We start from the raw sequence: 21,132 nt of genomic DNA, 5'->3' as shown, positions 1-21,132 counted from the left end.
TAAAATATGTTTCGAGTTACATGGATATAATTTAATATACAGTTTTACATCAGTATACACAGACACACACACACATATACCTGTTGTTTGTCTATCTCCCTGTCTATATATATATCAATGCCAGTGATATATATACAGCATTACAGTGACTTTTCAGGCACTGGTGTAGCAAATAGTCAATAGGTTCATTAAAAATATTTTATATCTATGTTGGCACTCCATCGTTTACGACGTCGAGGGTTCCAGTTGATCCGATCAACGGAACAGCCTGCTTGTGAAATTAACGTGCAAGTGGCTGAGCACTCCACAGACACGTGTACCCTTAACGTAGTTCTCGGGGATATTCAGCGTGACACAGTGTGACAAGGCTGACCCTTTGAATTATAGGTACAACAGAAACAGGAAGTAAGAATGAGAGAAAGTTGTGGTGAAAGAGTACAGCAGGGTTCACCACCATCCCCTGCCGGAGCCTCGTGGAGCTTTTTTAGGTGTTTTCGCTCAATAAACACTCACAACAATATATATACACACACACACACACACACATATACATATATGGTGGGTTCCCCTGTTGCAGACAATAGATAAGGGTTCTGCACTTTCTTGCTGATCAACCTGCACAGATGATTTGTTAATATAGTGATAGAATGTTTGTGCTGTACACTCGATGCCTCCATCAAATCAACATTGTCTGTACAGGTGTATTGTGTGATTGCAGAGCAACATAAAATGAAGTGTTTTGCTCAAGAACACGAATACACTGCCCTGGCTAGGAATCGAGACTATGATCTGGTGATCATGAGAGTGACACTCTAACCACCAGGCCATGTGCCTTCACACACACACATGAAGTTTTTCAAATGCAGCTTCTGCAAACTGAGGTGAAGTATCTTTCCTGATACTATTTTAAACATTTTGTTACACTTTATAACAGTATATATACTTTCATGTCTGATAAAGAACATGGAAAAAGATTTGTTGACAACAAAGACAGACATGTTTTATTTGGTAGACCTTATAGGGCAATAACAGAAACCTCATATATAGTGAAAAAGGCTACTGTTTCTTTCATTAAAACACTCACAGTGTATTGGCACAATATAGAACGTTGGAAATTTTTACAATTTCCAGATATAAAGACAATTACAGAGATACTGAAAATCAATGACCATATCAAGTATATAAACCATTTTGAGATGTATAAAGATATGCAAGATGCATTTAATGATCTGTTAAGTCTTAGTAAGCTTCATTAGATTTAGCATCCATTTGAAGTGCCACCCACCCAAGTTGGGGTAGAAATAAATCTAAGAGAGTCTGATTAATCCTCAGAGCAATTGAGTTAGTTTAACAGAAGGTAACTGGCTACTTAACATCAAATTTTCCATTGAATCTCCTTATATTGGGCATGGACATTTGTGTGTGTGTGTGTGTGAGGGAGAGAGAGAGAGAGAGAGAGAGAGAGAGAGAGAGAGAGAGAGAGAGAGAGAGAGAGAGAGGGGAGATATAGAGATAATGCTGATGAGAATAACAATGACAATGAAGGTAATGATGACAACAACAATACATGAGTTTTCTCACCAATGCCAAAGCTATCACTGATGGATTCAACTGATTTAGACGTAGCAGTTGGACAACGAACTAACTGCTCCGGAAGACTGTTTATACCAAATTCAGTATCCTCGGCAGCAGCATCAGTAATGTGTTTGTTCTCACTCACAGGCCCCGCAATATTTCCAGAAATATTTTCTGGAGCGCTCACAGGCTGACTTTTTGTAAACGTTTTGGCATTTGCTCCATACAAATTTTGTGAATCAAATTCTCCTGTTAGCTCAAGTTTGCTGAGATCTGGTTTTAGTCTTCGCTTGTCTGAACTCTGGCCTTCTGCAGACATTTCATCGTTCTAAGATTAGAAACACATCAACAATATAAATATCAACAGCAATTTTAATAATTCTTTCTAATTTTTGGCATAAGACCAGCAATTTTGAGGGGAAGGGAAGTTGATTACATGACATCAGTGCTCAACTAGTATTTATTTTATTGACCCTCAGGGGATAAAAAGTGAAGTAGACCTCAGTGGCATTTGAACTCAGAATATAAATCTAGAAGAAATGCTGCTAAGCATTTTGTCTGGTTTGTTAAAGATTCTGCCAGCTTACCGCCCTAATAGCAATTTTAATAATAATGGTTGCAAATTTTGGCACAGGGCTAGCAGCTTTTGAGGGGAGGGGGAAGCTGATTACATCAACTTCAGTGTTTGATTGGTACTTATTTCATCAACCTCAAAAGGATGAAAGGCAGTGTTGACCCGTGGGGATTTTGCACTGAGAATGTAAAGACAGATGGAATCTCATTAAGCATTTCGTCCAGTTTTAATAATACAGAATTTTAACTGGACACTCTAAATACCAACTCATGCTAACATTAACTTCAGTGATTGCACAGGCGCAGGAGTGGCTTTGTGGTAAGTAGCTTGCTTACCAACCACATGGTTCTGGGTTCATTCCCACTGCGTGGCACCTTGGGCAAGTGTCTTCTACTATAGCCTCAGGCCGACCAAAGCCTTGTGAGTGGATTTGGTAGACGGAAACTGAAAGAAGCCCATCGTATATATGTGTATATATATGTGTGTGTGTGTGTGTGTGTGTATATGTTTGTGTGTCTGTGTTTGACCCCCCAACGTCGCTTGACAACCGATGCTGGTGTGTTTACGTCCCTGTAATTTAGCGGTTCGGCAAAACAGACTGATAGAATAAGTACTAGGCTTCCAAAGAATAAGTCTTGGGGTCGATTTGCTCGACTAAAGGCGGTGCTCCAGCATGGCCGCAGTCAAATGACTGAAACAAGTAAAAGAGTAAAGAGTAAAAATATAAATTGATACAAAATTACTAAAAGGTAACATTATACAAATAAACCAGAGATCTTGGAAAACTTGTTTTATTTTCTTGTTTTATATCTACCAGTTCAAAGTAGCTTAGAGAGGTATTTAGAAAACTTATTATATTTGCATACTATTGACACAGCTGTTCTTATAACTGGGTGCTATTCCTACAGCTAACATAGCAGCAGAACCTGTTCTTGTCAATCACTCACACTAAGGCATATAGAGTTGTGTTCCTTGCCCAAAGGCTCAGCACAACAGCTGCAGTAATAATGGTTTTAAATTATGGCACTAGGTCAGCAATATTAGGTGAAGGAAGTCAATTACAGCAACCCTATGCTTAACTGGTATTTACTTTATCGATCCCGAAATGATGAAAGGCAAAGCTGACTTTGGTGGTATTTGAACACAAAATGTAAAGGCTGGCAAAAGTGCAGCAAAACAATTGTTCCAATACGTTAACAGTTCTATCAGCTTACCACTTAACGGTTGTACTGTTGTTGTTGGCACTCCGTCGCTTACGACGTCGAGGGTTCCAGTTGATCCGATCAACGGAACAGCCTGCTCGTGAAATTAACGTGCAAGTGGCTGAGCACTCCACAGACACGTGTACCCTTAACGTAGTTCTTGGGGAGATTCAGCGTGACACAAAGTGTGACAAGGTTGACCCTTTGAATTACAGGCACAACAGAAACAGGAAGTAAGAGTGAGAGAAAGTTGTGGTGAAAGAGTACAGCAGGGTTCGCCACCATCCCCTGCTGGAGCCTCGTAGAGCTTTAGGTGTTTTCGCTCAATAAACACTCACAACGCCCGGTCTGGGAATCGAAACCGTGATCCTATGACCGCGAGTCCGCTGCCCTAAACACTGGGCCATTGCGCCTCCACTAACGGTTGCACTGGTAATGATTTAAAAACCATGATCCTATAATCAATAACCCATTTTAGTCCTTAACCCCTTTGCTATGCACCCTTCTGAACTCAGTAAATATAATATACCAACCAGGAATTAGGTTGATTTAATATTCCTTAAAGTATCCAAGACGTGAATGGAATTAGAACAAAAGTCTAAGACAAAGATCCATTCTACAAACATCACAGTAAAATTTTTATATAAAATCTCACCTTATCTTTATGATGTAGCATCTGTAAACTTGCAAAATCTGTTTTCTTCTCAAAGGCACTTGTACTCTTGACTTCTGGCATCATTTTGAAAGATACAGACTTCAACAGCTCAGGAGCTTTATGTAAATTTGATTAAAAATAATACAGCATTATTGATTAATTTTGATAAAGCACAAGTAAAATTTTCACAGGGCAAGAGAATACTATTGATTGGACTGCGCACCAGTATATTGGATTCAAATTTTGGCACAGGGTCAGCAATTTTGGGGCAGGGGGTAAGTCAGTTACATCAATCATGGAGGCATGCGGCTTTGTGGTGAGGGTGTTGGACTCATGATCGTAAGATTGCGGTTTCGATTCCTGGATCAGGTGATACATTGTATTCTTGAGCAAAACGCTTCATTCCACATTGCTCCATTTTGCTCAGCTGGCAAAAATGAGTCATCCTGTGACAGACCGGCATCCCGTCCAGGTGGGGAATATATACTCCATGGAAACCGGGAAACTGACCCTTATGAGTCGATATGACTTGATAAGGTAACTTTACCAACTTTTAATTACATCAGTCCCACTGCTTGACTGATACTTAATTTATCGACTCCGAGAGGATAAAAGAGAAAGTCAACCTTGGTGGAATTTGAAATTAGAAGTTAAAGACAGACAAGTCTGGCATGCTAATGGTTAAGCCAGCTTGCTGCCTTTTTGCACTCCAATATATTAATTGCAATTAGCACACCTGACGAAATGCTTAGCAGTATTTCGTCTGTCTTTACATTGAGTTCAAATTCCGCTGAGGTTGACTTTGCCTTTCATCCTTTCGGGGTTGATAAATTAATTACCAGTGGCGTACTGGCCCCCTCCCCCAAAATTTCGAGCCTTGTGCCTAGAGTAGAAAAGAATATATTAATTGCAATTGAGGCACATGGCTTAGGGGTCAGGGTATTCAACTCAAGATTCCTTGATTTAATGATAACGATGATGATGATCATGCTTCACTTTGTCCCATATCTTTCTGGGTCTACCTCTAACACAGGTTCCCTCCACAGCTAAAGATCAGCGCTTCTTTATGCAACTTTCCTCATCCATATGCATCACATGGCCATACAAGCACAATCATCTCTCCTGCACATCACATTTGATGCCACTTCTGGCTAAATTTTATTCTCAATATACTTATACTCTGTTGTACATGCACATTAACATTGCACCTCCATGATAATAATAATTCTTTCAACTAGAGGCGCAAGGTTTGAAATTTTGGAGAGGGGGCTTGTTGATTCCATTGACCCCAGTGCTCAACTGGTACTTATTTTATCGGCCCCCACAAAAAAATGAAAGGCAAAGTTGACTTCAGCAGAATTTGAACAGGGAAAGATGGAAAAAATGCTCATAAGCATTTTGTCTGGCATGTATATATTCTGCTAACTCATTGCCTTCTCAATAATAATAATAATAATAATAATAATAATGATGATGATGATGATGATAATAACAGTTTCAAATTTTGGCACAAAGCTACTGGGTAAATGGTGAATTAATTGACTAATAATAATGAAAGAAGTGATGTAGAACCAGTGTGCGTGTGTGTTTATTATTGGCATGATGACCCTCCAAAGATAAAACAAAATCTGTTTCAACATAAATTTGCATCAAAACCTTGCAAAACCAAATACATAAAATGAACTGTTTTACCTTTTACTTTTGATATAATTGGTGGCCTGTCTGTCTGTGCAGCATCTTGTTCTTTCACTCCCTGCTTAATAAATTGAACATTATCAGCTTTAATAAGTTGTTCTTTTGCTTCACCTAAAAACGATACAGTTCCATCTGGGTGCTTTGAAACTTGTGGATATCTGGAGGGCATCTCTAAACTAGACCGAGTATAGTTGGGCCGCTTCTCTTTGTAAGTGTGTACATTTACTTCTGACAGGAAAAACTGGGAGAGGGAAATGAAAATAATTATTGTTAATTGAAATATATAGAATGGTAAGTCATCATAATTGTTTAACGTCCGCTTTCCATGCTGGCATGGGTTGGATGGTTTGATTGAGGTCTGGCAAGCCAGTGGGCTGTACCAGGCTCCAATTTGATCTGGCAATGTTTCTATAGCTGGATGCCCTACCTAACGCCAACCACTCCGAGAGTGTAGAGGGTGCTTTTTACATGCCACTGGCACAGGAGCCTGTCGGGGCACTGACTTCGACCACATTTGGATGGTGCTTTTTACATGCCATTAGCATGGGAGCCAGTTGGGGCACTGGCATCAACTACATTCAGATGGTGCTTTTTATGTACCACTGGCACAGGTGCCAGTCAGGGTGCACTGGCATCGACCACATTTGGATGGTCCTTTTTACGTACCACTGACACATTCACGAAAAAAGTGAACGTTAATGCGATGATGATGATGATGATGATGAAAATAGCTTACCTCAAAACCATTTGGTGTGACTACACTATTGGGATTTTGCAGATGATATTCATTACATTGCATTAATAGATGATCCCCGTCATAATTCTGCTTAACTGGCACAACCTCAGGATCATATCTGTTGTTTGCCTGTCCTTGAAATTTTTCTGATGTTACCACCACATTTGGTTGGTACTGACCAAAATAGGATTTACTTTCAAGTTTGTTGTCCCTCTGTCTTGGAAATCCTTCTGTAGCTGCCACATCAGTTGGTTGGTTTTGGTTAAGCTCAGGATTCCTCCCATGACAAAATAACATCACTTGCTTCTCCAACTCATTAGCATATTGTTTCCAGTTTGGATAATCTCTTGCAATTATCTTTCTGCAATCAACCTGCAAAATAAACACTTAGACTAGCCATATGGAACATGACAATAAGATGAGTGACAGATGAGCAAAAGTCTCACAAGCTATTACAATAGAAGACTTGTTATAACAGCTTTAATGGGCATGTAGGGAAAAACTATGATGGTTATTCTCATATGCACATTACATTAGTGAGTATAACTAGTACTTCACTTAGTGATGTATTATATTGTTGGAACATTTCTAATGTAATTGTGAATAGCAAGAACCTCATAACAGTCTATATATTCTTTTACTTGTTTCGGTCATTTGACTACAGCAATGCTGGAGCACCATCTTGGAATATATATATATATATATTCTCTCCATAAAAAGACTATCAAGTGACATAGAGATTTACATTCATGATTGAGATGGATCTACTGCAGCAAGTGTTTCTATAGTTGGATAGCGGCCTTCTCTGCAGCTAAACATTCAGTTGTGATGCAGAGAAGAGAATGTTATCGTTTTCCTTTAGATCAGTCAAAAGCAAAGTGCAGTAACCAGAGTTAGTTGTCTTGCTTTGCAGTACAAAACAATAGTTGCAGCTGTATGGCTAGTAGTCTAGCACCTTAACCACACAACCATTGCGTGCATCACCATGGTATGCATTACCATTGTATGCACCACCACCACTGCTTTACCTTTAATTGTTTCAGTTTATCGGAACAAGACAGCAAATCTTCAAGAGAAAGTTCCATATTATTTAGACGTCGCATAATTTTGGCATTCCGCTTCTTAGAGCTTCTTTCTTCTTCATAAAGGTTCTTTAGCCTTGACTTGATCAGCGCTGCTTTATTTTTTACACTGCAAATATTAAACAAAATAAATTGAAATTTTAAATAACAAACTTTTCATTTTTGTATTTCATAAAAATATTTGTCTTCTTCAGGGTAGAAGCAATTGTAGGCTTTGTCTCAAACAAGTTACATTTTATACCACCATCATCATCATTGACATTGTTGTTGTTTGATGTCTGTTTTCCATACTGGCATGGGTTAGATTGTTTGATAGGAGCTGACAGGCCAGAGGAGTGAGCCAAGCTCCAATGACTGTTTTGGCATGGTTTCTATGGCTGGATGCCTTTCTTAGTGCCAACCACTTCACAGAGTGTAATGGGCACCTTTTATGTGGTACTGGCACTAATGATGTCAGCACGTAACTTGCAAGACAAGACCACTCAACTAAGTGGGGCTTAGTATTGAGGGAGGTGGTTTTATGCAAAGTGATGAGAGGTTAAAGTATGCTAGAGGGACATAAACAAGTGTCTTGCAGTGGAGAAGATACATAGCTAATCCAGCAGGAAAAGGAGAAAAGATGGCGAAGAGGCATCAGGGCATACCCTTAAGTTAGAAGAAGGTGAACATAAGAGTAGTCCAAAGGATTGGACAGAGTGAAGGAACAAGTAAGTTCACAAGAGTGTGAAAGGGGAATAGCAGATGGATAGCAATGGATATAGATGGAGATATACTATCATGTATTTATGTTTGTTGTTTGAATAATGTTTTTATATGCATCAATGTTGTTTTAATATTTCATATAAATCAATGATGTTTTGATATTGTGCATGGATCAATGTTTAAATATTGTATATAAATTGATACGCATTTAATACTGCTTGGGAAGAAGTACCATCAAGCTGAGTGAAATCAAAGTTGTGGCAGATACTGGTGTCACACAACTGGCACTCATGCCAGTGGCACATAAAAGCACCCATTATGCTCTCGGAGTGGTTGGCATTAGGAAGGACATCCAGCCGTTGAAACCATGCCAAATCAGACTGGAGTCTGGTACAAACCCTCAGCTTACCAGCCCTGGTCAAACTATCTAACCCATGCCAGCATGGACAACGGATGTTAAATGATGATGACTGTATATGGCTTAATGTTGTTTTAATACGGAATATAAATCAAAGTTGTTTTAATTGCATATGAGTTAATTTTCATACTGTGTATAAATCAATGTTGTTTTAATATTACCATCCAACCCATGCCAGCATGGAAAAAGAGACATTAAATGATGATTACACACACATATATTGACAATAAATATATAATTATTATATATTAGGGCGATGAGCTGGCAGAATCATTAGGACGCAGGGCGAAATGCTTAGCAGTATTTTATCTGCCAGTATTTCGTTCTGAGTTCAAATTCCACGGAGGTCGTCTTTGCCTTTCACCCTTTTGGGGTCAAATAAAAACAAGTACTGGTTACACACAGGGGTCGATGTAATCGACTTAATCCCTTTGTCTGTTCTTGTTTCTTCCCTCTATGTTTAGCCCCACATGGGCAATAAATAAATAAATAGATATATAATTATTATTGAACTGAGCTGACTGCATTGGTGCGGTGCTAGCTCAAAGGTAGAGTAATGAGTTAAAAACATAACAATGCTAAGCCCCACATCCTTAGTTTCTGGGTTCAAATCTGAACCTTGGTGACATTTTTCAATAAAACTAGTGTTAGTATTATGTTACAGCTAATCCAGTTGATTATATATCCTTCTCAATAAAGCATTCCTATCATCATCCCCACTGTCATCAATTATCTTTTCATGTCGCTTTCTTATGCTGGTTCTTATGCTCTTTCTTTCTCGGCTGGTTTGACAGGGCTTGATGGGTCCAGGGATTGTACTGTGCCACAATGTCTGCTTTGGCCATGGTTTCTACAGCCGAATGCCTTTCTTAACGCAATCCGTTTCACTGATTGTATTGGGTAACCTTTTACATGGTACCAGCACTAATGTGATTCCAATGTAACTCAGAAGACTACCAAGATCCCCTTTAAAAGGGGCTAGAGTAGAAAGGGGAGACAGGTCTACGCTAGGCAATAGTAAGGTAAAATATGGAAGAAAGGAATGAGAATTGAGACAGGTTTCTTGTGTAGAGAGCTATATAACTAATATCATACAATTGTTAGCGTGAGCAATCAAGGTGAATTATGCAAAAAAAAAAAAAACCCAAAATACGAAACAAATAAAAATTCAATAAAATCATATATAATAAAAGAAAACAAATAAAATATTCAATAAAATTACATAATAAAAAACAAAACAACACTTACTGTTTTGATTTAGGTGTATCTAATTCACATAGTTGCATTTCCAAATTAACTCTCTCCCTTTCACTGAAATATGAAAATAGTAATTATTCTATAGTAAATTTGAATTAAATTAAAAAGAATAATATGTTTTTATATTAAAAGTGATGAGTATTAATAACCATATTGGTTACAGTTCTCCAATTGATCATTAACTCTTTAGCATTTAAACCAACCATATCTGGTCCAAATATTCTACCTGTTTTATGTTCAAACCAGCTAGATCTGGCCTCTCACACCTACCCTACAATGTCATTCTAAAAATAAATAATTATATCATGATGCCTGTGTACGAACAGCCATGCTAAATGGCAGTGAAACATGGGCTGTGACTGCTGAAGACATGCATAGGCTTGAAAGAAATAAAGCTAATATGCTTTGGTGGATGTGCAATGTCAGCATGCATGCATGACAGAGTGTAAACATCTTGAGGGAAAAGTTGGGCATAAGAGGCATCAGATGTGGTGGGTGTGCAAGAGAGACAACTGCGTTGGTATGGTCATGTGATGCATACAGATGTGGACAGTTGTGTGAAAAAGTGCTGATTTCTACCAGTGGAAGGAAACTGTGGAAGAGGGAGACCGAGGAAAGCGTGGGGTGAGGTGGTTAAGCATGATCTTTGAACATTGGGCCTCATGGAAGCAAAGACTAGTGACTGAGATGTTTAGCAATATGCCGTGCTTGAGAAGACCTGTGAGGTCATAGTTGTGGCCATTGTTGGTGTCACATAACTGGCACCAGTACTGATGACACATAAAAAGCACCTTTCAAGTGCTGGGCTTCCTGGAGGCAGCGAGGCTGATGTCGGTGTCATGTAACTAGCACCTGTGCCGGTGGCATGTAAAAAAGCACCATTCAAGTGCTGGGCCTCACAGAGGCAATGGCAAATGGCCGAGACTTTTGACAATATGCTGTGTTTGAGAAGAAGACCCATCAAGCCAGGTGAAATCATAGTTGTGGCAGATACTGATGTCATGTAATTGGCCCTCATGCCCATGGCATGTAAAAGCACCCATTACACTCTCAGAGTGGTTGGCATTAGGAACGGCATCCAGCTGTAGAAACCATGCCAAACCAGAGGGAGTCTGGTGCAGCCCCTCAGCTTACCAGCTCTGATCAAACTGTCCAACCCATCCCAGCATGGACAGTGGATGCTAAATGATGATGGTGATCATCATCACCATCATCATAATTTCAAAGCAATGAGATAATGCAGGATTAATTCAAAACAATGTGAATAAATAAGCTTTACATTTTAGAGAGAAGTCTGAATTCTAACGGGTTTAGTGGTTCACTGCATTACTGAGAGAGGGAGAGAGAAATAGAGCGAGACAGGGAGAAAGAAAGAGAGAAGTATCTGAAACTTTCTGAACAAAGAGATCTAGTAATGTTAGAGAGCAAGAGCCTTTTGGCTTTCTTGTAGCGGTGAGCTGGCAGAATCGTTAGCACGCCGGGCGAAATGTTTAGTGATATTTCGTCTGCTGTTACATTCTGAGTTAAAACTCTGCCGAGGTCGACTTTGCCATTCATCCTTTCAGGGTCGATTAAATAAGTACCAGTTACACACTGGAGCTGATGTAATCGACTTAAACCCTTAGTCTGTTCTTGTTTGTTCCCTCTATGGTTAGCCCCCTGTGGGCAATAAAGAAATATATATTCCTTTCCTGGAAAACGTTAATGAAATATTGAACAGGTCTGTTTGTGTGGTAAGAAGTTGGCTTCGCACACACATGATTCGGTGGGGGGGGGGGTCATAATATGTGTTAATAAACTCCAGCTTTATTTTCTGAGATACACACACACATTGTCATTATCAATATTCTCATTTTATCCATGTAAGCAAGAAAAAGTGGATATTTCATGTTGATTTTTCCTTGTGGTAAATATCTGATGCCCATAACATATAAAAACACGAAAACCGTTAAAAAAAAATAAAAAAATTAAAAGTATAATAAAAGAAAATAGAAGCGGGATTAAAAATGTAAACAAACAAACGTTTGTAAAAAAAAAAAGATAAAAAAAAATCAGAAAGCAATGATTTCGCTCAAACGAATAAGTGCCCTAAACTAAAGGTTTATCTAATTAATATTAATTAATATTAAACTGAACGTAAACCCATAATAAAGGCGACAAATTGAAAGCAGAACATAAACTCAAAGAACACCGTTTTGACTATAATAGTTTAAGTATTGCAAACTTGAAATAAAATAAAGCAAAAGCTGCCAGAAAACTTGTTGAAATACCATTGATTGCATAAAAATTAACTACTACTACTGATGATGATGATGATGATGATGAAAATAATAATTTGGACAATGAACTATCATTCAGTTTCTTTTAAGAAAACATTCTGTAAACTTTCCGCGTGTTGTTGTTAATTCAGTTACTGTACGAAATTTGAAGAACACACGTAGATGGATGAAAAAGTATTGATTTTTAATATTTACCTTTGGCGTATGAGAGAAATTAATTCATTTTGTTTCACATAAAATTTGTTAGCATGACATTCCATCTCGGAACCGATCTCTTAAGTCCTTTGTTGCTGTTGCTAAAGTAACTAGGGTGACGACTAGAAATTATCTCCAATACAATAAATTTCCGGTCGGAAGACTAAAGGAACACCGGCAGGTGAGTTTGCAGAATTGTTCGAGGGTCGGAACAGTTGTGTCCATGCTTTCAAATAAGTCTATTCCTCATTCCCCGAAAATAAAATAAAAAAAGTAAAAACATCCTCTTTTCGCTCAATCTTTATGAAATAAATAACGTATGCACCCACATAATATCTTCACCATGGTATTAGGCATGGCAATTTGTCCGGTCCTTTTCAGTCATCGTAGATCTATCTGTGAGAAGCATTGCTTTGTGGTATCTATTCCGACTCGCTGTGTTCTGATTTCAAATCTCATTCCGGTCAATAACCAAGCACAAAGGTCAATTCTTTTATTTTCTCTATTTTCTTGTCTCTTTTTCGAAATATCGGTTTTGTTGTGTCATAAGAAGGGTCGTGGGTTATTACTCACAGCATTCTTTCTTCCAGAAAATGGAGAAAGAAAGACTGAGTAAAAAATTAATTAGGAAACTCTTCTCATAGTAATAGTAGTAGTAGTACAAGTAGAAAACTGATATGCTACTGAAACCGTCTGAGAAGGCACTCATATTCACGTTATTTTTGTTTAATATCTTCAATAAAAAAAAACTAGATTTTTGTTTTCCCAATAGCTGTCAAATGTTAAATAGTGTGGCGATTTTAAGGACATAATAGATGAGAGCCTAAATTCGGTCATTTTAAATATTTACAAAAGAAACAAATATTTAAACCTAAGAATTTCAATCTCCAGCAGACTGCCATTTATTATTTATTTTCTTATATCGTAAGTGGTGTAAACATTAGTGTCATGTATTTCATCTTTCCAACGGGGTCTACGGCATTTCTGGCGGGATAGTCACATATAACAAAACGATTTGTTTTGGTTTTCTCTCGATACACACACATTGTTTCTGTCTGCCAAGATCGTTCGTAGAGTAAGAACTTCTTAACTACGCAGCCAGAACAAAACTGGCAATTTAGCGGTCTATATTTGTTGAACAATCGAGTTTATCTTGAATTATGTCCCTTGTTATTGAGTTACTCCCCCTTACTGAAGTAAGAACTGTATTTGCCGGCGTATAAGACACCCTTATGCAAGTCGCACCCCCCGTTTCTAGAAGCATATTTTGTGAAACAATAAATTTAGTATATTTCATCATACCCCCATTAAAGAATGTTTTAAAGTAATTCTTTTTTAGAGGAAAATGTATGCTTCTGTGCATGTAAATACAATGCTATTACAGCATACTGGAATAAAGTATGAAGCCATAGATTTATCATAAATAATAATATAGGAGAATTGTATTCCAACTCTATCCTCTTTCAGATAGACTGAAAGATAGACTGAAGAGTTGTTTATATTTCGGTCAAGAAAATTGCCATGCAGGATATAAAACTTGTTATTTTTAGCTATGAGATTTCATGTTATGGACATCGGCCACCATTAATTAAGCAACACTGCTGTGATTTTCTTGTCACCCAGCTTGACGAAAATATAACATTGTGTTCATTTTTCTAGCAGATATTTTTCATTTAGATAATTTTAAAGAATGTTTCTTAGAGGTTACACAGTTGTTGAATAGTGTAAGGCATATATCAGGTGTGGGTTATGTACACTGGGGAAGGTGGTGTTATGAAATAACGTGAGGTCTTCATATAACTAGTTATTAAAAGACGCAACATTAAACTAACCATGTTATGTATCATACTTAATGCGTACCTCATTTGCGTATACCAGATTCAGTGTTATATTGAACAATGACAAGTGTCTTCGTCAATGTCTTCTCCAGTTGTTACTTTGGATACGAAGTAGAAAGTAATTTTCTGCACAATAATTGCAAAAGATTGAAATCCCTTGTTAGTAACTTACCGTCTTACAATGTCAAACAATTACGACGACTTCGTTTAATCACTGCTCTAAATGAGTGTCTCCTTTCTTTGAGTTAATTCAACCCCAACTAAATTATATTTTTCAATTGCAAATATATATATATATATATATGTATATATATATATATATATATATATATATATATATATATATATATATATATATATATATATATATATATATATATATATATATATGTATGTATGTATGTATATATATATAAAAATAAAAGGATATCTCGGTTTTTGTTGTTGTTCTACTTAAAACTTCAATAGTTAATTTCTCTTTCGCTTATTTCACCTGAAGTTCCACAACATATTGTAACTAACTTCTCTTAACCTACAGTTCTGGTGCTTCAAAATTTCTTTTCAATTGAAATGGAGGTTTAACTGTTATAAATACTGCTAAGAAAGGTAAACTACTCAATGTTATATAAACTTCAACAAGCGAACAAATTCCTATTTAGTCATACAGTGGAGGGAAAACGAAGAATAAGATTTTTCTTTGGAAGCTTCACATCATCATCCTACAACTATGACACTCGATTAATACCTTACAACAGTAACACAGCTACCGATGCTCTTACAAGATGCTTCTCTGTTACATGTTCTGGAATTACAAGTGACTTGAATATGGTATTATGTTACATATATAAACTTACCATTTTCTTTGAAAGATGTTAAAACAACATGAGCAAAAACAAAAACAAACAGACAGCCAACAAAGCAAAAACGGAAAGCTTGCCAGGAAATTCTGGAAAGCGTTTTAGGAGAATCGCTCCATACGATTGGATCCTTTCTTTGCCGTTCATATTACTTGTTGCCTCATGAAAATTGGTTTTCAGCCTTTTTCGTCAATGGAACAATCATTAACCGTTTCTTGACCTGTTTTTTTTTTAAAGTTGGTTTTTGTCTTGATAAATGTATGCCAAAGGTCAATCATATTAAATTGATCAACACTACCAATCACTGTGCTCGTGTCAAAAACTTTGATTGCTGAACTGACAATGTCTGGACTGAAAATATAGCCCGATCAAACTCTGGTTTCTCTAAAGTGAGTTCCATTGGTGATTGTCACGATGATGATATGTCGAAGAAACCGGTCCAAGCAAACTCTGTGTCCACTGATAAACATTCCATTAATAACGGTGCCAATGGTGTGCTGAGAAGTTGAGAGAATAGAAGAATAGAGGAAAGAAAAGCAGAGAAAACTATCGCTTAATCGACAGGCCATTATTACCGACAATGGAAATGATTATGGTTGATAGTGTACTACAAAAATCATCTGTGGAATTTCCATGGGGAATGCAAGTGAATACGGAAGTTAAGACTGGCGGGATTTGAACCCAAGACACTGAGAAGGAAATTCTAAATACAACCAAACATTTCATTAGATTCTCTACTGTTTTTATAAGTTTAGTAATAATAACAACAACAACAACAATTTGAGGTATCATATTTTATTAAGAAAAAAAATTACGAGACGTGCTTGTTAAAAATTTGAAGGTATTGTAGTACTTTCGAAATAAAATATTTCAGATTCCAGCTGGAACCATCAGGTTTGCTGCATTATAAGAAATTGGACAAGAGCCTGTACCGTTATACAATACAAGAGGGACATTTCATAACTAGGTTGACGCTAAACAGCGTGTTCAAAAACTCAAAGATACGTGAAACAACTGAACAAATTTATCAACCAAGAAAGCTAGTTCATCAAATTACCAGAACATCATGGTGGTTCTGGTGATCCGATGAGTTATCTTTCTTTTTCTACATTGATTTGTGAATGTACAACTGTATCGTATGAAGCGGAGCACGCGTATTAGTGCAGACATGTAAACATAATTTATTATGCACTGAAATTATTATTATCATATGAAGAAGCTTAAATAAAAAGAATGGTTAAATAAAAAAATTCACCTCTCATACCTCCTGACTTACACACACGCACACATACACACACACACACACACACACACACACACACACACACATTCACGTGTGCGTGTGTGTGTGTATGTGTGTGTGTGTGTGTGTGTGTGTGTGTGTGTGTGAGAGAGAGAGAGAGAGAGAGAGAGAGAGAGAGAGCAGTAGAAACGATTTAATAGTTGATTTTACATGGTAGAAACCGTAGACTTTACATGTTAGAAAGCGTGTGTCAAGGATCTATTGTATTTCATTAATGTCCATTTCAACATTCCTGAGAAAAAGTAAAGATGATTATGATGATGACGACGACGACGACGACGACGACGAAGAAGAAGAAGAAGAAGAAGAAGAAGAAGAAGAAGAAGAAGAAAGAGAGAAAAGATGTGAAGAACGACTCGAACGCTGGAGGGGAGTGATTCGCTCCCTTACTCGCAATATACTAGGCACAGGTTTTGTGTCGTTAACCAGCTGGAAAAGATGTTTTCCTGGAATTTGAAAGAAGACTGAATAGGGACTGGAAAAACAAAAAGCAAAGGTGCAACCATAAGGCAAAAATACATCGCCGCTGTGACCATTACAAAATAAAACCAAATGAGATAAAAACTGATACTTCAAGCCTCACGAAGGACTTTAGCTAGAAATCGCTTATGAGTGTGAGTTTAACTTTCGGTGTGTCAGTCCATTATTTGATGGCACTAAGGTTTCTATGATCGACTAAGAACGTTTGAAGACGGATCGTCAGCATGGGCACAGTTCAACGAATGAACGCAGTGAAAGAATAAAAATGTGTGTGTGCGTGCATGCGTGCGTACGTGTGCTTCAGTATATGCACGTTCGGAAAAAAATCCTCACCCGGATATTTTCCGACATTCTTATTAAGATTTTGTGTTGTTTGTTTGTAGAATATCTAAAGTATGTTTGTCTACCATACTGCTTGGTAACATTTCTGAGTTGCTGTTGTCTGTTTTGGTTTTAATATAGGAGATACAAAAATCTATATAATTCCAAAGCTGGTGTCTCCTAAAGCATTGAAAATATGAAAAAAAAGATAGGAAAAATAAATTTGAATACTTTATGAAGACATTGTAACTATTATTACGTCATAATAGAAACATTTGGAAAGAATAGAGCTCCGACATCTTTCGCTTTGAGTAAATTATATTTATCTTATTAATTAACAAAACGCTAATTACATGACGTCATAAAAGAATATTTCTTTGTCTGAAAACACTAGAACAAAAATTTCCTAAACATCGGTAAACAAATGTTTTTTTTTTAATATATGCGTAAAGCCTGGAATTTACGGACGTTCTGAGACATGAAATTATATTTGATTCAATATGACATACTTTTAATAAAAGGTAGATAACTCTTTCTTTGACTATCTAAATATCGAAATATTCATCGAAATATTTTGTTTAGTATAGAAAGAGTTATCTATCTTGAAATGCATTTTTTTTTATATATTTAGTCTTCGAAAGTTTTACATTTTTTTTCTTTTATATCGATTTGAATAATCTCACGCGTACATCATTTCCATTTTCACTATTTTTCTTTCCATGTCCATTAATGTTCTACACAGTTTCTGATATTTCTTTAGCATGTTTTTCTGCATAAATAAATATGTACGTAGGTATATATATACCTCTTACTCTTTTACTCTTTTACTTGTTTCAGTCTTTTGACTGTGGCCATGCTGGAGCACTTTTAGTCGAGCAAATCGACCCCAGGACTTATTCTTTAGAAGCCTAGTACTTATTCTATCGATCTCTTTTGTCGAACCGCTAAGTTACGGGGACATAAACACACCAGCATCGGTTGTCAAGCGATGTTGGGGGGACAAACACACACATACATCTATATATATACATATATACGACGGGCTTCTTTCAGTTTCCGTCTACCAAATCCACGCACAAGGCTTTGGTCGGCCCGAGGCTATAGTAGAAGACACTTGCCCAAGATGCCGCGCAGTGGGACTGAACCCGGAACCATGTGGTTGGTAAGCTCGCTACTTATCACACAGCCACAACGTTTTCATTTTTTTCCTTTCCGTTTTGTGCACTTGACCGGCGATCTTTCTGCCCTTCTGTCCCGCCGCACTCTCCCTCTATTTATGTCCACGAGCATATTTTTCTATACCCGCACCTGATCAGAAAGTATTTATGTCTATCGCATTCAATCAATAAATTCTTATGTCTTTCTTCCCCCACTCTCTCGGTGTGTATGTCTATATTTCTGCATGCGCGTTCGTGTGTGTGTGTGTGTGTGTGTGTGTGTGTGTGTGTGTGTGTGTCTGTGTGCGTATTTGCTTCTAGTCACAAAAAAGTGTTATCGCCAAAGCGGGTTCCATGTCTAGTTAGTCGTGCCAAATCACCAGGATCCAAACGGCTGCGTCTAATCGTCTTATTTCGGTTTGTATCGACTCCAATAATTTTCTGTCACTTCAGCTTCAAGGATTGTTGTGCTTTTGTCTCTGCTCCAGATCATTTTATGATTCTGGTGATTGAATCCAGAGTAGTAATCACCCTCTTACTTGCTTCAGTTGCAACCGGTTCTCCTTCAGCTAGGTGTGTCACAATATGACCTCATCCCAATGCAAATAGCTTTGTAATATATATCTTTCGTGGTGGTCGTGGTCGTCATCGTCATCATCCCTTGGACATTACTGTCTCAAGACCTAGGCCTCATAGTGCAGGTTACTCAGTTTTCATGGCACCGAAATCTTAACATTTACCCTGAACCGGATGCCAGTCCGTCGCAGACTTAGTCATTTAATGTGCTGTGTGGGCTGAAGTAGTGTGAAATGAATAGTTTTGCTCAAGAACTCAACAAACTGTCTGATACGGAAATCGAAACCACGATATTTGCAGGAGACCGTTTGATGTTTTCCTCGGAAGAAATGACACCTTCTAATGACGGCAACAAGTTTCATGTCAGGATGTACGAATTTGTAAGGCAAGAATGTTGCACCAAAATCTTTGAGCTTGTTAAGGAAGTTTATGATGTTTCACTATCTACATACAACAACGGAATTTCCAAGTAGTAAAACAAGTTTTTCATTGGTTTGTTTTCACCAAAAACATTCAACTTTTTCTCATTTATCACATCTTAAACTAAAGAAATCAGTCGCCACCATGCAGCCTACACAACTAGTCACTGCAAGTTAAAACAAATGTTTACTTAACATTATTTACATTATTTACATTTGACGGATATTTGTCCTCATCTTGTTTCTTGTTAACACAACGTTTCGGCTGATATACCCTCCAGCCTTCCTCAAGTGTCTTGGGGAAATTTCGAACCTGGGTTCTCATTCCTAACGATGTTACTATTATTATATTATTATTATAATTATTATTATTAATCAGGTCGCTGCCGTGAATCGAACTCGGAACCTTGGGGTTAGTTGCCCGCGCTCTTAACCACTACGCCATATGCCCGTGGGCAATTATGGGGTGAATTTTAAGGCTTATAAATCTATTATTATTTTTTCTATCCTTCCTCAATACCGGTTCCCATATGCTATTCATATCTGCACTCGGTCTGCTTAGGAGGTTGTTGTGTCCTAGCATATGTGCTGCTTCTTTTAGTTTTCGTATTTTCCAGTGTTGTTCCCTGTCTATTATTTTAACTTCATCCCACAGGGGGAGGTGGTTTCCATTTTTCCATACATGATCAGCTATATCCGATTTATCAATATCTCCTCGTGTCACAGCTTTGCGATGTTCTTCTACCCTTATTTTGAGGGGGCGTCATGTTTCACCTTTGTATAACCTACCACAACTGCATGGGATGGAGTACACGCAGTTTTTGGTCATATTCTCTTCTGTTGGTTGTTTTACCCGAAGGAGATATTTGCGAAATGTTGTATTGCTCATGAATACTGCCCTGATGTCATATGGGCCGCATATCTTTTGTATCTTTTCGGAGAGGCCTTTCACATAGGGTAGACAGACTGTAGGCAGTTTATTGGTTTCATCCTCTCTTTTCTTCATAATTGGAGTAGATAGTATGTTCTTGAGGTAGTTGTTTCCTAATAGATTGTTTCTGAGCTTGATCATTTCCTCGTGGTGGGTATCACGATCGCTACTTATATTCTATGCTTGGTGTTTTAGGCACTGAGCAATTCCTCTCTTTACACTGTATGGATGGTGGGAATTGAAGTTAAGGTATCGTCCAGTGAAGGTTGGCTTGCGATATACGGATGTCCTGAATCCATACTCGGTGCGTGTTATTAATACGTCCAGGAATGCCAGCTGATTGTTCTGTTTCTTTTCCATGGTGAACTGTATGGATGGATTTATTGAGTTCACATGATCTAACAGCATTTGGACATCTTGCTTGTGGGGCCAGAGAATAAAGGTGTCATCAACGTATCGCAGCCGTAGGGTTGGTTTTAGTGGTGTTGATCCTAAAGCCAAATTCTCGAAGTATTCCATGTATATATTGGCTATTATCGGTGATAATGGCGAACCCATAGCTAAACCATCATCTTGTCGATATATATCAGTGTCCATACTGAAGTAGGTAGTTTCTACACAGAAAGTCAACATTTCCATCAAGTTTGTTATTGGTATACTAGTGCGTTCTTTTAGATGGGTGTCTGTCACTAGTTTTTCTTGAATCACCGATAGTGCTTCACCAGTTGGGACTTTGGTGAATAGACTTATCACATCTAGACTCACCATCTGGTTGGATTCAATGGGGGTATCCTTGATCAATTCTGTGAAGTGAGTGGAATTCTTCACGTATGATGTTGACTTTCCTGCTAATGGACTGATTATATCCACCAAGAAGCGG

At 37.7% G+C, this 21,132-nt stretch overlaps 1 protein-coding gene across 5 annotated transcripts in view; it reads right to left on the bottom strand.

The window, feature by feature from the left end:
• LOC106876681 (uncharacterized) overlaps positions 1-13,525 on the bottom strand; it is a 31,140-nt gene extending 17,615 nt beyond the window's left edge. For 2 of the 5 annotated variants that reach the window (XM_014925325.3, XM_089360233.1), the window contains exons 1-7: positions 12,371-13,481; positions 9,888-9,950; positions 7,466-7,628; positions 6,438-6,809; positions 5,699-5,762; positions 4,007-4,122; positions 1,582-1,903 (exon numbers count right to left, since the gene is read on the bottom strand). In XM_014925325.3, coding sequence (XP_014780811.1) covers positions 1,582-1,903; positions 4,007-4,122; positions 5,699-5,762; positions 6,438-6,809; positions 7,466-7,628; positions 9,888-9,950; positions 12,371-12,435 — 1,165 coding nt within the window. In that variant the 5' untranslated portion in view covers positions 12,436-13,481. Of the gene's footprint in view, positions 1-1,581; positions 1,904-4,006; positions 4,123-5,698; positions 5,943-6,437; positions 6,810-7,465; positions 7,629-9,887; positions 9,951-12,370 lie in introns of all 5 variants that reach the window. The other 3 variants (XM_014925316.3, XM_052971899.2, XM_014925335.3) reach the window with 3 other exon arrangements.
• Positions 13,526-21,132: the final 7,607 nt, after the last annotated feature.

Source organism: Octopus bimaculoides, chromosome 11 (assembly GCF_046866305.1).
Source record: "Octopus bimaculoides isolate indiv1 chromosome 11, ASM4686630v1, whole genome shotgun sequence".
Taxonomy (NCBI): Eukaryota; Metazoa; Mollusca; class Cephalopoda; order Octopoda; family Octopodidae; genus Octopus; species Octopus bimaculoides.
The sequence above is the reverse complement of the archived record's forward strand: the minus strand, read 5'-3'. Positions and strand labels throughout refer to the sequence as shown.